This window comes from Eleginops maclovinus, chromosome 20, assembly GCF_036324505.1.
Source record: "Eleginops maclovinus isolate JMC-PN-2008 ecotype Puerto Natales chromosome 20, JC_Emac_rtc_rv5, whole genome shotgun sequence".
In the NCBI taxonomy this organism is placed as follows: domain Eukaryota; kingdom Metazoa; phylum Chordata; class Actinopteri; order Perciformes; family Eleginopidae; genus Eleginops; species Eleginops maclovinus.
The window spans coordinates 15,815,964-15,828,156 of NC_086368.1; the positions used below are offsets into that span (position 1 = coordinate 15,815,964).

Sequence of the window (12,193 nt, forward strand, 5' to 3'; positions counted from 1 at the left end):
AAGGAAGAAAATATATTTACACAGACCATTCATCAATATAAAGGCTTCACTTTAAGATAATTAAACTACAAAGATTTAAGAATAGTTAATTTTGTCAGACATTCTGCTTATATCAAAGATTCACATTGCTGCTATTTCTTCTTTTCATTTGCTTCTGACTCTTCAAGAATTTTAGTGGTTAAAATCACATTTTAGAGTTATTCCAGTTGTGCTTCAGATGCCTCAGAGTCAAGTCTTCAGTCGTTGATTCAGGATTTGTAAAGATCAACGTGTTACCTTTACATAGAAGCAGGCCAGCTGTTTCCAGACTTCATACTGCAGTGGGCTACAAGACAGCTGGCTTTATGTTTAACGCTACCAAGAAATTAAGAGAGGTATTAATATTCATCCTTGTATAGTCCCAAAATGTTAAATGTTTGCTTAAACCATCAGTTGTGAAGTACCATAAAGGCTGTGTTTACTTTCATTAACGTTTGTAAACTGGAAATATCTGATAATAGCATTTGCACAGCAGGATGTATCTTGCTGTCAGCCGTTAAGCAAAAAACATCAGACAGGAAAAGGTTATATATAGAAGTTATTAGACTTGCACTGACAATAATTTGAGATAAGATGGAAATGGTAAAAAACAGTTTAATCAGTAAAAACAGGAGGCGGCAGAGTAAAAGAGACATGGTCTGTTGGGATACCAGAGTTGATAGGATTGACCTGGTAGAGTTGTTTATGGCATGGTATCTACACATTAAATTCATATGCTTGGAGAAATGGCATCCACAAATATCACATCAATTTGACTGAATGTAGTAACTAAGATAAAAAGATATTTCCTTCAGATTTTTAAGAGCAATTTCTAAAAACTGCTTTTGAGTTTTTGAAGGAAGTTTTACATATTTACTTACATTTAAACATATGTCCTCAATTCATTTACAGGCCACTCTGTACAGTAAAAATGAATTACAGCTCAAATAGTATTACAGCACAATTTTGCATTATTTTACAAATGACAAAAGCTTTGTAGCTAATCTATAAAATACAGCTGTTTAGTCACTGAAGTCGAATGAATGCAGTCATCCTTCCAGAAAAAAGAATGAAAAAACAAGAGCGCTTTTATCGTCCATAGAAAATCTGCTCTCAGTGATTTACAAAAAAAAAGACGTATCAAAAGTCCTTTCAAGTCCTTTATAGCTCTGCACATGCAGGTCTGTACCCTCAGTCAGTGGGGACATCTGTCAGTGATCAGAAATAGCTTATACGGCATCCACTCGCAGGCAGGGAATCGTTCCTCCTTGTTTTCAAGTTCATAAATCCACAAAGAGCCTGCACTCGACCGTTCTGTGCCTCTTGGACATTTGAGGCGTGTAACTCAACAACCTGAGTCTGAACTCCTCCAACGAACTCAGACTGGCACAAACAACAACAGAAACAAAAGAAGGCAAACCAGGAAGACGTCACAACGTAATTAATGAATGAAAAAGGAATTTCCCTGAATGTTTGCATGTCTACAAAAAAAATGACCCCCCCCCCCAAAAAAAACAAAAAACAAAAAAAACATGACCTCTAAAATGTTCCACAGTCTTCAAAACAAAATATATATCCTGGAACAAAACAAATAAAAGAATCGCCGACAAATCTGGGCAGTAAATTAAAAAAAAGTGCATTGCTTCAAGTATGTAAACAAAATGATTTCTTTAAAGGGAGAGTGAGACTCGTTCTGTCAGTGTGCGTGAGCCTGGGCCAGTGCAGTGACTCCTGAGGTTTGGCACACATGTATAAACACATTCACACCGGACAACACACACACAAACAAACACACTCAGACTCCTTCAGAGGATCATGATGACGAGGGGGAATTCCTTCTTTTTCTACTTTCTTTTTTAAGGAGAAGTCCAGTGCTCCTGTTTGCAGTCAGTGTTGAGGAAGGAGGCTCTATGACCTGCAAAGACACACCCCTCCGTCAGCGCAGTCACATGGAGGTGTTGCAGTGGCTGCTGGGAAAACATGGATGTGCATGGATGAGCATGGATGAGGTGGGTGGATTCAGGATGGAAGAAGAGGAACGTGTTGAAGACAAATGCAGCACCACAAGAGAAAGAAAAAAGAAAAGAACAAACAGTGAGGCAATGAATCACTTGGACACACAATGGGGGGTGAAACATGTTTAAATGATGCACCAATCTGAAGACAGTGATCCTGATTGTTTTTGAATGAGGATCAGAGCTTCATGGAATAAAATTAAAGTATAAAAATCTATGATTTTTGAAAAAGAGAGAAGGGGCAAAAAAGGTTGATTAGTTAACTACCATTTAGATTTTGTTTAGAAAAAGACCTGCTGTTTTTTAAAGAATTGAGCATTTGGAAGTGCGTTTGATGAACGCCTTTAAGAGACAAACGTGCATGTTCGCATCTTAAAATAAGTGGGCCTTAGAGGCAGACATTCTGAGTCTGTCTGACGTTATACTCTCCACTTGTTGCCAGTAGGTCACAAAACAGCTTTAACAGAAAACCATGAGTTAACGTAACCTTGTACAAACATCTGCATCTGCTTATTATTTCCTCTATGTTTAGCAATGAAGGAAATACTCAGATCTTTAACTGAAATAAGAAGTAACACAGTAATGTGGAAATACATGGTAAATTACGGAATTAAAAGTTGTAATCAACTCTATGTATTTTATTACGAGCATCAAAATGTACTTGAAGTGCAAAAAGTAAAAGTTCACATTCTGCATAACGGATATACATCATGATTATTGAATAATTACTATTGACATATGTACCTTGTGAATTTCGCCAATATTTTTCAAATTGACTTAACGTAGTGCCTTAAAATTGTCCTTTAGTAAAGTATTAAGTAGACTAAATCTGATTATCTACCGTCCACCAGTATTTTATATTAGATTTGCATCAAGAGTTCAATTAGAGTACATTCACTGTTCTGGGTCCAGTTGTTGCACAGCGTCTTTAAAACGTTGGTATTCCTCCACGCTCAAGTGCACTGTGTGGGTAACAGCAGGATGGATGCTGTCTTCGTTTGGTTTAACACTTAAGATAATTAGGTGAATGAGACAGACTACAAAGAATGAAAACCACAATCACTGAGGAAGACGGCACTGCAGTTGGACGCAGACAGTTGGACATAACGCTGAATGAGTTCAGTGACACAACACACAATACTTAAAGGTATAAAACAACACGATACTGCTTATATCTGATATTGCTTTTTGAGTTATTACTCACTCTGATCCTGACGAGTCACCGTCCACCGTCCCGGCCTTGATGCTCATGGCAACACCGTTCATCTGATCAGGCCGGCCGGGTTTAGCCGGGCCGCGCCGACCCTCACTGGAGGACGATCCATGCGGAGACGTCGAGCCGGGGGCATCTTCACAAAGCTCATTGTGGATGCGGTTTAGACCGTTCCTCTCAACAATAGGAGAGAGCTGCTTCTTCTTTAAGATCCCTGAGGATGATTTTAAAAATCAACCATTTATTTATTATCATTCTTAGAATAATGATTTGCCAGTTATAATATGAGCATTCTCTTTTCTTGTGGTTTCACTTGTGTCATCATCAGTACACAATACTTGTTTACTTGAGACTTTATTTATTACTCAAAATAGAAAATAGGCTGCATATTAATGGTATTTTTCAACAAGGAAATTGTAAGTATTATCCAAACTCCTGCAGGTATTTGCATTTGGCTAAAACTCACCTCTGTGGGGGTGGGTGTAGATGTGTGGCAGGCTGGGCAGCAGCACCGTCATGGCGTCCTGGTTGCAGTCGTCTGACAACGCCCTGGTGTCACGGCCAAGACTCAGCTCCTGATGGGTCTGAGTGTCGGCCTTCAGTCTGTCTGTTCCTGTGAGCTCTCCCTCATCGCCAGGCCAGTACATCTTACTCACAATGTTTTCTGCAGAACAGAGACAAACAGTACATGACATGTGGGACAAAACACATGAACAGTAACGATGACAAACTAAATCTTTAATAGTTTTATACGGGAGGAGATGGGTTGCCTCCCGCAAATAAATAGATGTAGCAATAAAATCTATCAGTACTCCTGGGTATTGAATATGTTTGTGGTATTAAAAAGTTGAAGTAACATCAATGTAAATTTGTCCCATTTAGTGCTTTAGTAATTCGTTCAAATCCCAATGTTCAGTATCCTGTTGTTCTGAATACATTTGGAAATCCTTAAACTATCTCCAAACTATCTGCATGAATATTACTTCATTGTTTCCTGACTTCATTTGAGTTCCTGAATTTCTGATTTTAAAACAAAACATTTCTCATTTGTATTTATTTGGATTAGGAGTCGGATAGTATGGAATCTAAATGATTTGAAGAGGCAAAGAGTGGGGATCAGTACCGTTTGGCTGTGGTCTCTTGGCCCCATTAGACGCCAGGTTTTCCCAGCATTCATTTGAGGGGAGTGGCCCTTCATCATCCTCGCTGTCGGAGGAGTGTGTGGAAGCGTAGGAGCCGCTCTGGTCGTCCTCTAGAGAAAGGTCACTGTCCGAGTCGCTGTCATGATCTGAATACAGACGGAGAGGAGAAGATGACGTGGTCGTACCGATCACTGCGGTAAACTGAGTCGCTGAATGAGAGTGATGAGAGTATTACCATCCGGGTGCTCCTTATTTTCATGGAAGAGTGACGTGTGGTCGTTCAAAGCGATGTGCGCCTGGCTGTTACTCAACCCATCGTCCCTGAAAAGACACAAGAAGTTAGTGTACAGCTGCTCCTGTCACTCTGTAATGCAGCATATTATTCTTTGTTTTTTATTTCGTTTTCCTACCTGAGGACAAACGGCACGTAGCTCTGCTGGCTCTTGCCACTCTGCATGGTGCCATTCAGAGACACGCTGGAGTCTCCAAAAGGAAGATGGTACAACCGGCCGTCCATGTAGTTAGTGTTGCATTTGTAGCCCTGAAAAATATAAATGTGTAGTTCAAGAATTGAAATAGACTTATCCAGTGAACAAGGAGGGTTTAGTATGTGATTTTGTGTAGAGGAGTTGTTAATAAAAGCATACACCTTAAGATGGAAGAAAATAATTATTGATACATATTTTTGTTATTGTCAACAAAGTCCATCTGAGGCTCTCAGCAATCAGAAGCAAAGACAGACAATTATAATTAAAATGTTGAAACAATCACCTAGTTATTAATTAAAATCACAGCTTAATACTTTGAAAACCACATGTCTTAGTTAATGTAGTTCAATTTCCCTTTTTCAATTTTTCCAAAATTGTCAAATGTTTTTTTACTTTTAATTTAAAATGGAAAAAGATTGAAGAATCAAGTGTTTGAGGTCTGAAGGACCTTCTGCGTTTTTATTTTTTCGAACTATTATGGCCTGTTTTCAGTCTGAAGCTAATTCGTTTCTAGTGGAGATGAACATTTAAAAAAACATGTCAAAATGATGAACTTCCATTACAAAAAAAAAACATTTGCTGTAAATTAAATTCGGTATACCGGACAACAAGGGAGCTCTATTGCACAGTGGGAAACATCTAATAATATATCACTGCCTTATACTTAAAGGTGGAAGTTATATCTAGAAAATGTCTATGCATTTCTCACTCAATAGCTTGTTGCTGTTTGGAACAGATGCAGTATAATGAAGTAAACATCTTAACTGATGTTTTTACAAAAGCTCCCAACATGAAACTCAGGATGAGTTCCTCATCACAGAGAGTGGCTGTATGACTGACTGGAGTATATTCCTAGTATTTTGGGTAAGGGACTCACAGAGTTCTTGGATTTGATCATATGATCGGGGCGCTTGCGGCTGCAGCAGTATTTCATGGCATTCCTTGCTTCCTTGTTGAACACTATGCGGAAAAAGAAAATAAATGGACCCTGTAGTTGGGAGACAAAAGAGGAAACAGTGTCAGGAAAACGACAGACATCACATTTAAAAAACAATATGCACAGGCGTGAAATGGATGGCTCACCTGCACACAGTTGAAGCCAGCGAACAGGTAGTGGAAGATGATCATGTCGCTGTTGACGGAGAGGAGCGCCAGGAAACACGTGACAGAAACCAGGAGGAGCACGCCACCTGCGGTCTTCAGGCCGGAGCTGCATGATCACATGAGAAGTTAGTGAGGAGCTGTCAGGATTAGTCTGCGAATGAATTCATCTGAAGATGAAGACTGATGATAAGCGACCAGCAGCCAACCTCAGAAGTGCAGTAAAATCTGAGAAACAGGGCCATGTAGATGCTGTGAAATGTGGAAACATAAAAAGGCTACAGTTTTTCATAGAACAGTAAGAGTGACTGTGGCTGCGAGGGAGTTCAGTTCCCAGCACGTCGATGGGCAAGATACTTAACCCTGAGTCGTCCCGATGGTGTGGCATAAGGTGTATGAATGAGCTGTGAGTTACTTGTAAAGTGCTTTGAGGGGTCGTACAGACCTGGTAAAGCACGATATAAGTGAAGTCCATTTACCATTTAAGTCATCAAATCTTACACTGTTGCCCATAAAGTTGGATTGGCATACTTTGTGCCTCTTCCCATGAAATGATTGTGACAATGTGTTTTATTCTTGATAAATAAAGTGTATTTCTTGTAGTGTATATAAGTAATGTGTCTGAAAACCAAATGATTCCAACTTTATGGATAACAATGTATTTTAAATAATTAAAAAAAAACATAAAAGTCATATTACATGTTGCTGTGTAAAGATGACACCAAGAACAACAACAACTGAAAACAGTGTATTGTGCAATTCCTTATTGGGCTATTATGCTTTTTATAATCAATTGAAAGTTTATGAAATGTAAAAACAAAGTGTCAGCACTGACTCTTGTTGGGCCAGTTTTACTAGAAAGTGTTTTACTGGGAATTTCAAAGACAAAGCCTGAATAAAATTAGCAAAAGGACTTCATGGTTAACATGATTACACTCACACACGAGGCTCTTTCTTCTCCATGCTGAGGTGTCTCATTGAGCAGGAGGCTCTGGACGACAGGATGTACAGGAAGACGTTCATCTGCAGACACAAAGTCAAACTGCATCACTGCTGACAACCTGACACGAGGCCTCTTTCTGTCAGAGTCATGTCTAATATTTTTCTTTAGACACTCAAATGAACAGTGACGGGTGTGTTCACTGTCACAACAACACCTGAGTTAGCATCATGAGTCAACGTGTTAAGCCTTAAGTTACTTCCTGCATTTAAAAGTTTATGACATTTTTATTTTCTTGTATCAGTTCATGAGCCTGTGCAAAACAATAAATATGGATGCTGCTGTTTTCATGTGTGTAAGAGATGAAACAACAGTCTGGATGTGCAGGGACTCACCGACACCACCATGGCAATGGGTCCAGCAAAGCTCCAGATGAGAGTGTCGTACATGGAGAGCCAACAGAAGTCGGGGTTCCCGTAGCCTTCAGGGTCCAGTCCCACCGCCAGACCTGCAGTCAAACAGAGACAAATGGTTTACATTGGGTTTTTAATATCCTCCTGCCCATGGAACAACAATGGAAAAAGTTGTTTATCAAACTCTGGTTCAATAGTTGTGTTAATATTACAATAATGTGGTGCTCTGATCACCACTGGAACCACTATTGTGTTCACTTTCCGAATCTTCTCTATGTCCTCTCTGAGCCCTTGGTGTTTCCACAGATTCCTGTGTTCATTTTTCCTGATGTTGCGGTCGCTTGGGATTGCTAAACCCATCACCATTGCCTTATTCTGCTGTTTGACGACCACCAGGACGTCTGGTTGGTTAGCCATTACCATTTTATCCGAGTCTGTATCTGGAAGTGCCAAAGTATCTAAGTTTTTTCATTCTCAGCTACCTTTGGACGTACTGCCAGGCGTCCATGGAGGGAGATCAGCTCCTTTAGCCTGTAGGTGTGAATTATTTTGTTTTTTTTCCCTGCTTATTCTTATATCTTTTGCAGACTGCTTTGAGCAAACAAAAAATTAATTGGATGAGGCTCTCCCTTGTACAACAGATATATGTTGTAGATTGTATTTGTGGTTATACAAGGGTTCTTACCTGTGATAAAGGCTGGCACTCCCCAGCCAATCAGGTAGTAGAATCTCATTGGTCCGTAGTTGATGTCTCGCACCTCGCTGATCATGCGGTAGACGTGCAGCCCCTCCAGGAAGAGCCAGGAGAAAGTGCACAGGTAGAAGAAGTGTAGTAGGATAGCAATGACTGTGCACACAAACTGCAAAGAAAAAAGGAGGGTACAGATACGGACGTTTGAAACATTTCAAGATAAAAAGAAACATTGTAAAATAAGCCACATTAATGGAGAACTGAAATATTTACCGGGTTGTCTGCCTGGTTGATGCCCAGTATGAAGATGAGCTCAGAGAAGAAGAGAGCGACGCCTCCATTATTGATGATGCTCGTCTTGTTGCACTGCATGGCTCTCAGTCCGATTAGGAATATCGTGGTGAGGAAGAGGAAGCCCATCGTCACTCCAACTGTACTCCACGTCAGTATTTTAACCGGCAGAATCTCTCCGTTCTGACGCAAACATCACGGTTAGAAGAGAACAATAGAAGATTATGAGAACAGATAGAAATTACATATTTTGTTTGCTTAGTGTATTGTTTTTTTATGATAACTTTAACTTATGTAAAGTGTCTTTGGGTACTATTAAAGAGTGATTTATTCATAAATTATTATTACTATTATTATATCATTATCTCAGATTTTAGTGAAGTATATTTTTGCAAATGCTGCTCACCTCTCTCCTGGAGATGTCCATGAGCACAGCGAAGCTGGTCATGTGATAACACTGACAGCTGATGTGGGTGTTGTTTCTGAAGACGACCTCGCAGCCCTTCGCTGACCAGCCACCGTTCCCGCCACTGAAATGAAATACAGAGAGCAGAGGAGGAAGTGAGAACAACACAATTTCATGTTTCATTATTAAGTCTGAGTTTGCGTCTTATTATTTTGAATCCTTTGACCATTGTATGATTTGCAATTATATTGGCCATGATAATCTTGACAAGACATTTTTATTAGTCCCATGCATGGTATGTTGCTGCATCCATGGTTGCTGCACTCACAGTATGGTGTGGTTCCAGAAGACGCAGATGGGTTTGGAGCGCTCCTCGGTGGTGACCAGGCGGAACTGCACGGTGATGGGTTTGTCCAGCGTGTGCTGCAGCAGCTCATCGTTGTCGTGCACCGTGATGCTCACCACCGGCGTGTTGATGACCGGACGCTTTGGCACCCTGTGGGAAATGACAATAATCACAGGATTAAAGGCAAACATTCAGGAAACACTCCTCAGACGGAATTTATTTAATCATTGACGTCATGTGTCCTCTTTAAATTAAAACAGTGGTAAAAAATAAAACGTTGAAATCAGGAGTTTTTTTAAATATCAAAATGTTTAGATTTTTCAGGACAATCTTTTTGGGAAGAAAGATTCAAACAAAGCTTTACCGGCCTAATGAAAAAATAAAAAATCAGAATTGAATATGACCAAAGTGGAGCTTCAATGATTTTTGAAGCATTAAATAAAAGGATTAGAAAGGAAATCCAGTGCATCATTAAAATGCTTGAGACCTTACAATCACAAGTTCAGCTTCATGACATCTCTTTATGTTCCGGTCACCAGACATGTCATGATAATTATGACCTTGATTATTTGTCTGACCTTGATATTGCTGTTGTGTTAACAGCATGTTTGTTTACTTAAAATGTTATTTTATTTTATCCAACATGTGGCCAGGACAAAGGTTAAAAGGTCTTACATAACAGTAATATTGTTTACTGCAATAACTGGGACTACATTTGGTCCAACTGAAGTATCTATATTAAGGGGTCTAACACAGCTTTATTATATTATATATTCATCATTCTTACCGCAGACTTCTCTTGTCAGGATCGTAGCTCTCTGGTAGCAGCGAGGCCAGGCTGTGGAAGATGATCACACTGGCGATGGCGTCCTGCTGGTTGTCCTCAGGGTGGCGTCTTTTCCTGTTGGATGAGCGGTTTCTCAGCGAGGACTCTGGGAAGACATCCAGGTGTCTGTGTCCCTTGGTGTCCACAGCTGGCTGGAAGACTGAATCGGGCAGCGTGACGGCCGTCTCCAGGTCCGCAGGACGAGGACCCCTCAGGGACTGGTACCGTGGGAGTTTGGCTCCGGCAAAATTCATCTTTTTCAGACGGTCCACAGAGATGACTGCGAGAAAAAGACAGACAGGCAGAAAGTTTTGCTGATGAAACTAGACGCCTATGTTTTGAGAATTGGGACAATGTGGAGAATTCTCTTGACTGTTTAAGCAAGTACAGAAATTTGTCAGTAAACTGGATCTATACTGCAGTAATTTAGTGTGAGCCAGTGAGGCTTTGGCAATAACATGTTGTGCTTCCTGGACTCACCTATGTGTGGTGTGACGATGGTGAAGGGGCTGAGGTAGGTTTTCCTCATGTTTTGTGCCAGTGTGTTGGCGTAGTCCTCGTAGTGGCGCAGCAATGCCGCTGTGCCGCCCTCCGAGTGCTGGATTAACTCCCAGTGCGTCCGCATGCCTGGATCCAGGATGGCACTGCCCACACGGACCAGATTCTGCAAGAAAACAGCGAGCGGTCAGTGTGACAGGAGGCCACAGCGGAGAGTGAAAATTAGTGTGAAGTCTTCCCTGTGGATACATCATGAAAGGCTGTAAAGTCTGCCCTTATTTGTTTCCTGATAAAACTGCAGAAATGCTTTGTTTTTATTTAGTTTCCCATGTTGGGAAGTCTCCTAGAGCTGTGTTTGTTCACCTCAGTGAAGTGGACATCCTGCGTAGCTGTGAGGTTGAAGCCCTGCTGGGTGCTCTCGTGCTGCAGCAGACTCTGTGTGAGCCGGTACGCTACTTTCACATCGCTGCCGTAGTACTTCTCTGTGTGCGAGGTGGCATTGGCCAGCATGGCTGCCGTCTGCTGAACGTGTCCAGAGTCCAGGAGTGAGGCATTGCGGGAAATCTTTTCAGACTGTTGGAAGAAACAGAAAACACCATTATTTGTAACGTGTTGATGCTTCATTACTCAAACATACATAGGAAAATGTCTCAATAATATAATTAAAAACTTGATTGCCAGATATCTAAATGTAAGAGCCCTCAGGATTGTTTAAATCATGAGGACCATATCCACAACTTTGCGTACAAGGTTGTTATTCCTGGAATTGGTACATTTGAAAACTGACAGTAGGAAAATACACACCAGGGCTTTGAGCTTGCTGAAGGTAACAGAGGTACAGTTGAAGAGATTGGGAGGCAGCCAGCCCTTGTGCTCATCACAGTGACGGATTGCAGTGCCTGAGAGGAAGGAGAAACAGAGAGAGAGAGAGGGGGTTGTCAAATGAGAGATGAGGACTGCAGCTCGAGGCAAGTATATATTGCCATTATTATATGGTAATTAGAGGAGCTGCCATCATACCGAGCGTTCCCCTGGGACAGTGAACGGCAGCAGGGAGACCGAACTTGGTCCTGGGCCACCAGATCCCGGCCTCGATGGCCTGAGGGCAGCTGTCATAGATTACTGAGAGAGATGGAGCAGGAAGGAGAGGAGAGATGATGATGATGATGATGATGATGATGATGATGATGATGATGATGATGATGATGATGATAAAAATGGAAAAGGGTTTAATATACTTGTGGCTTTAATAAAGCAGGGATTATGAATGAATAATAACTCTACAATGATCTGAAGCATTCTGACCTTCACAGCCGTTTGGAGAAACCTCAGCGAAAGGGTTGTCGCAGCGGTCACACTGGCGTCCAATGACTCCAGGTTTGCACTGACACTGACCGCTCTCTCTATCACACGCTCTGGAGAACGAGCCGACCGGGTAACAGTCGCACAGCAGGCAGGTGTCGCTGTTCTCAGGTCGGTAGTGGTTGTCCTGGAAATGGGAGAAAGTTGGTAATTAGCAGGGCGAACCCCCAAAATATTATTGTTGATTTATCTGTCAATTATTTTTTGGATTGATATAAGTTGTTTGGTCTGTAAAATGTCAGAACATTATTTGGATCATCGTTTGTTAAGCCCAACACGACATCCTCAAATGTGTCGTTTTGACCACAACTTCAAAACTATCAGTTAAATGAGGCGTGAAGAAACCAAAAGATATGATTGAATGAACAGAGAATTTAAATATGTTTCCCCTTAAATCTCCAATATATGAACTGATTATTAAAATATGTATAAAAAATAAACTA

General features: G+C 41.0%; 1 protein-coding gene across 3 annotated transcripts in view; it reads right to left on the minus strand.

Annotated features, from left to right (window-relative positions):
• Positions 1 to 619: 619 nt before the first annotated feature.
• The window catches only part of celsr2 (cadherin, EGF LAG seven-pass G-type receptor 2), a 58,032-nt gene continuing 46,458 nt past the window's right edge, over positions 620 to 12,193 (minus strand). The window contains exons 15-34 of one of the 3 annotated variants that reach the window (XM_063909764.1): positions 11,694 to 11,877; positions 11,409 to 11,510; positions 11,193 to 11,287; positions 10,752 to 10,961; positions 10,371 to 10,554; positions 9,852 to 10,170; positions 9,047 to 9,214; positions 8,719 to 8,842; positions 8,295 to 8,495; positions 8,016 to 8,190; positions 7,313 to 7,425; positions 6,918 to 7,000; positions 5,960 to 6,086; positions 5,754 to 5,864; positions 4,799 to 4,929; positions 4,624 to 4,709; positions 4,370 to 4,534; positions 3,713 to 3,910; positions 3,238 to 3,460; positions 620 to 1,933 (exon numbers count right to left, since the gene is read on the minus strand). In XM_063909764.1, coding sequence (XP_063765834.1) covers positions 1,927 to 1,933; positions 3,238 to 3,460; positions 3,713 to 3,910; positions 4,370 to 4,534; positions 4,624 to 4,709; positions 4,799 to 4,929; positions 5,754 to 5,864; positions 5,960 to 6,086; positions 6,918 to 7,000; positions 7,313 to 7,425; positions 8,016 to 8,190; positions 8,295 to 8,495; positions 8,719 to 8,842; positions 9,047 to 9,214; positions 9,852 to 10,170; positions 10,371 to 10,554; positions 10,752 to 10,961; positions 11,193 to 11,287; positions 11,409 to 11,510; positions 11,694 to 11,877 — 3,006 coding nt within the window. In that variant the 3' untranslated portion in view covers positions 620 to 1,926. Of the gene's footprint in view, positions 1,989 to 3,237; positions 3,461 to 3,712; positions 3,911 to 4,369; positions 4,535 to 4,623; positions 4,710 to 4,798; positions 4,930 to 5,753; positions 5,865 to 5,959; positions 6,087 to 6,917; positions 7,001 to 7,312; positions 7,426 to 8,015; positions 8,191 to 8,294; positions 8,496 to 8,718; positions 8,843 to 9,046; positions 9,215 to 9,851; positions 10,171 to 10,370; positions 10,555 to 10,751; positions 10,962 to 11,192; positions 11,288 to 11,408; positions 11,511 to 11,693; positions 11,878 to 12,193 lie in introns of all 3 variants that reach the window. The other 2 variants (XM_063909763.1, XM_063909762.1) reach the window with 2 other exon arrangements.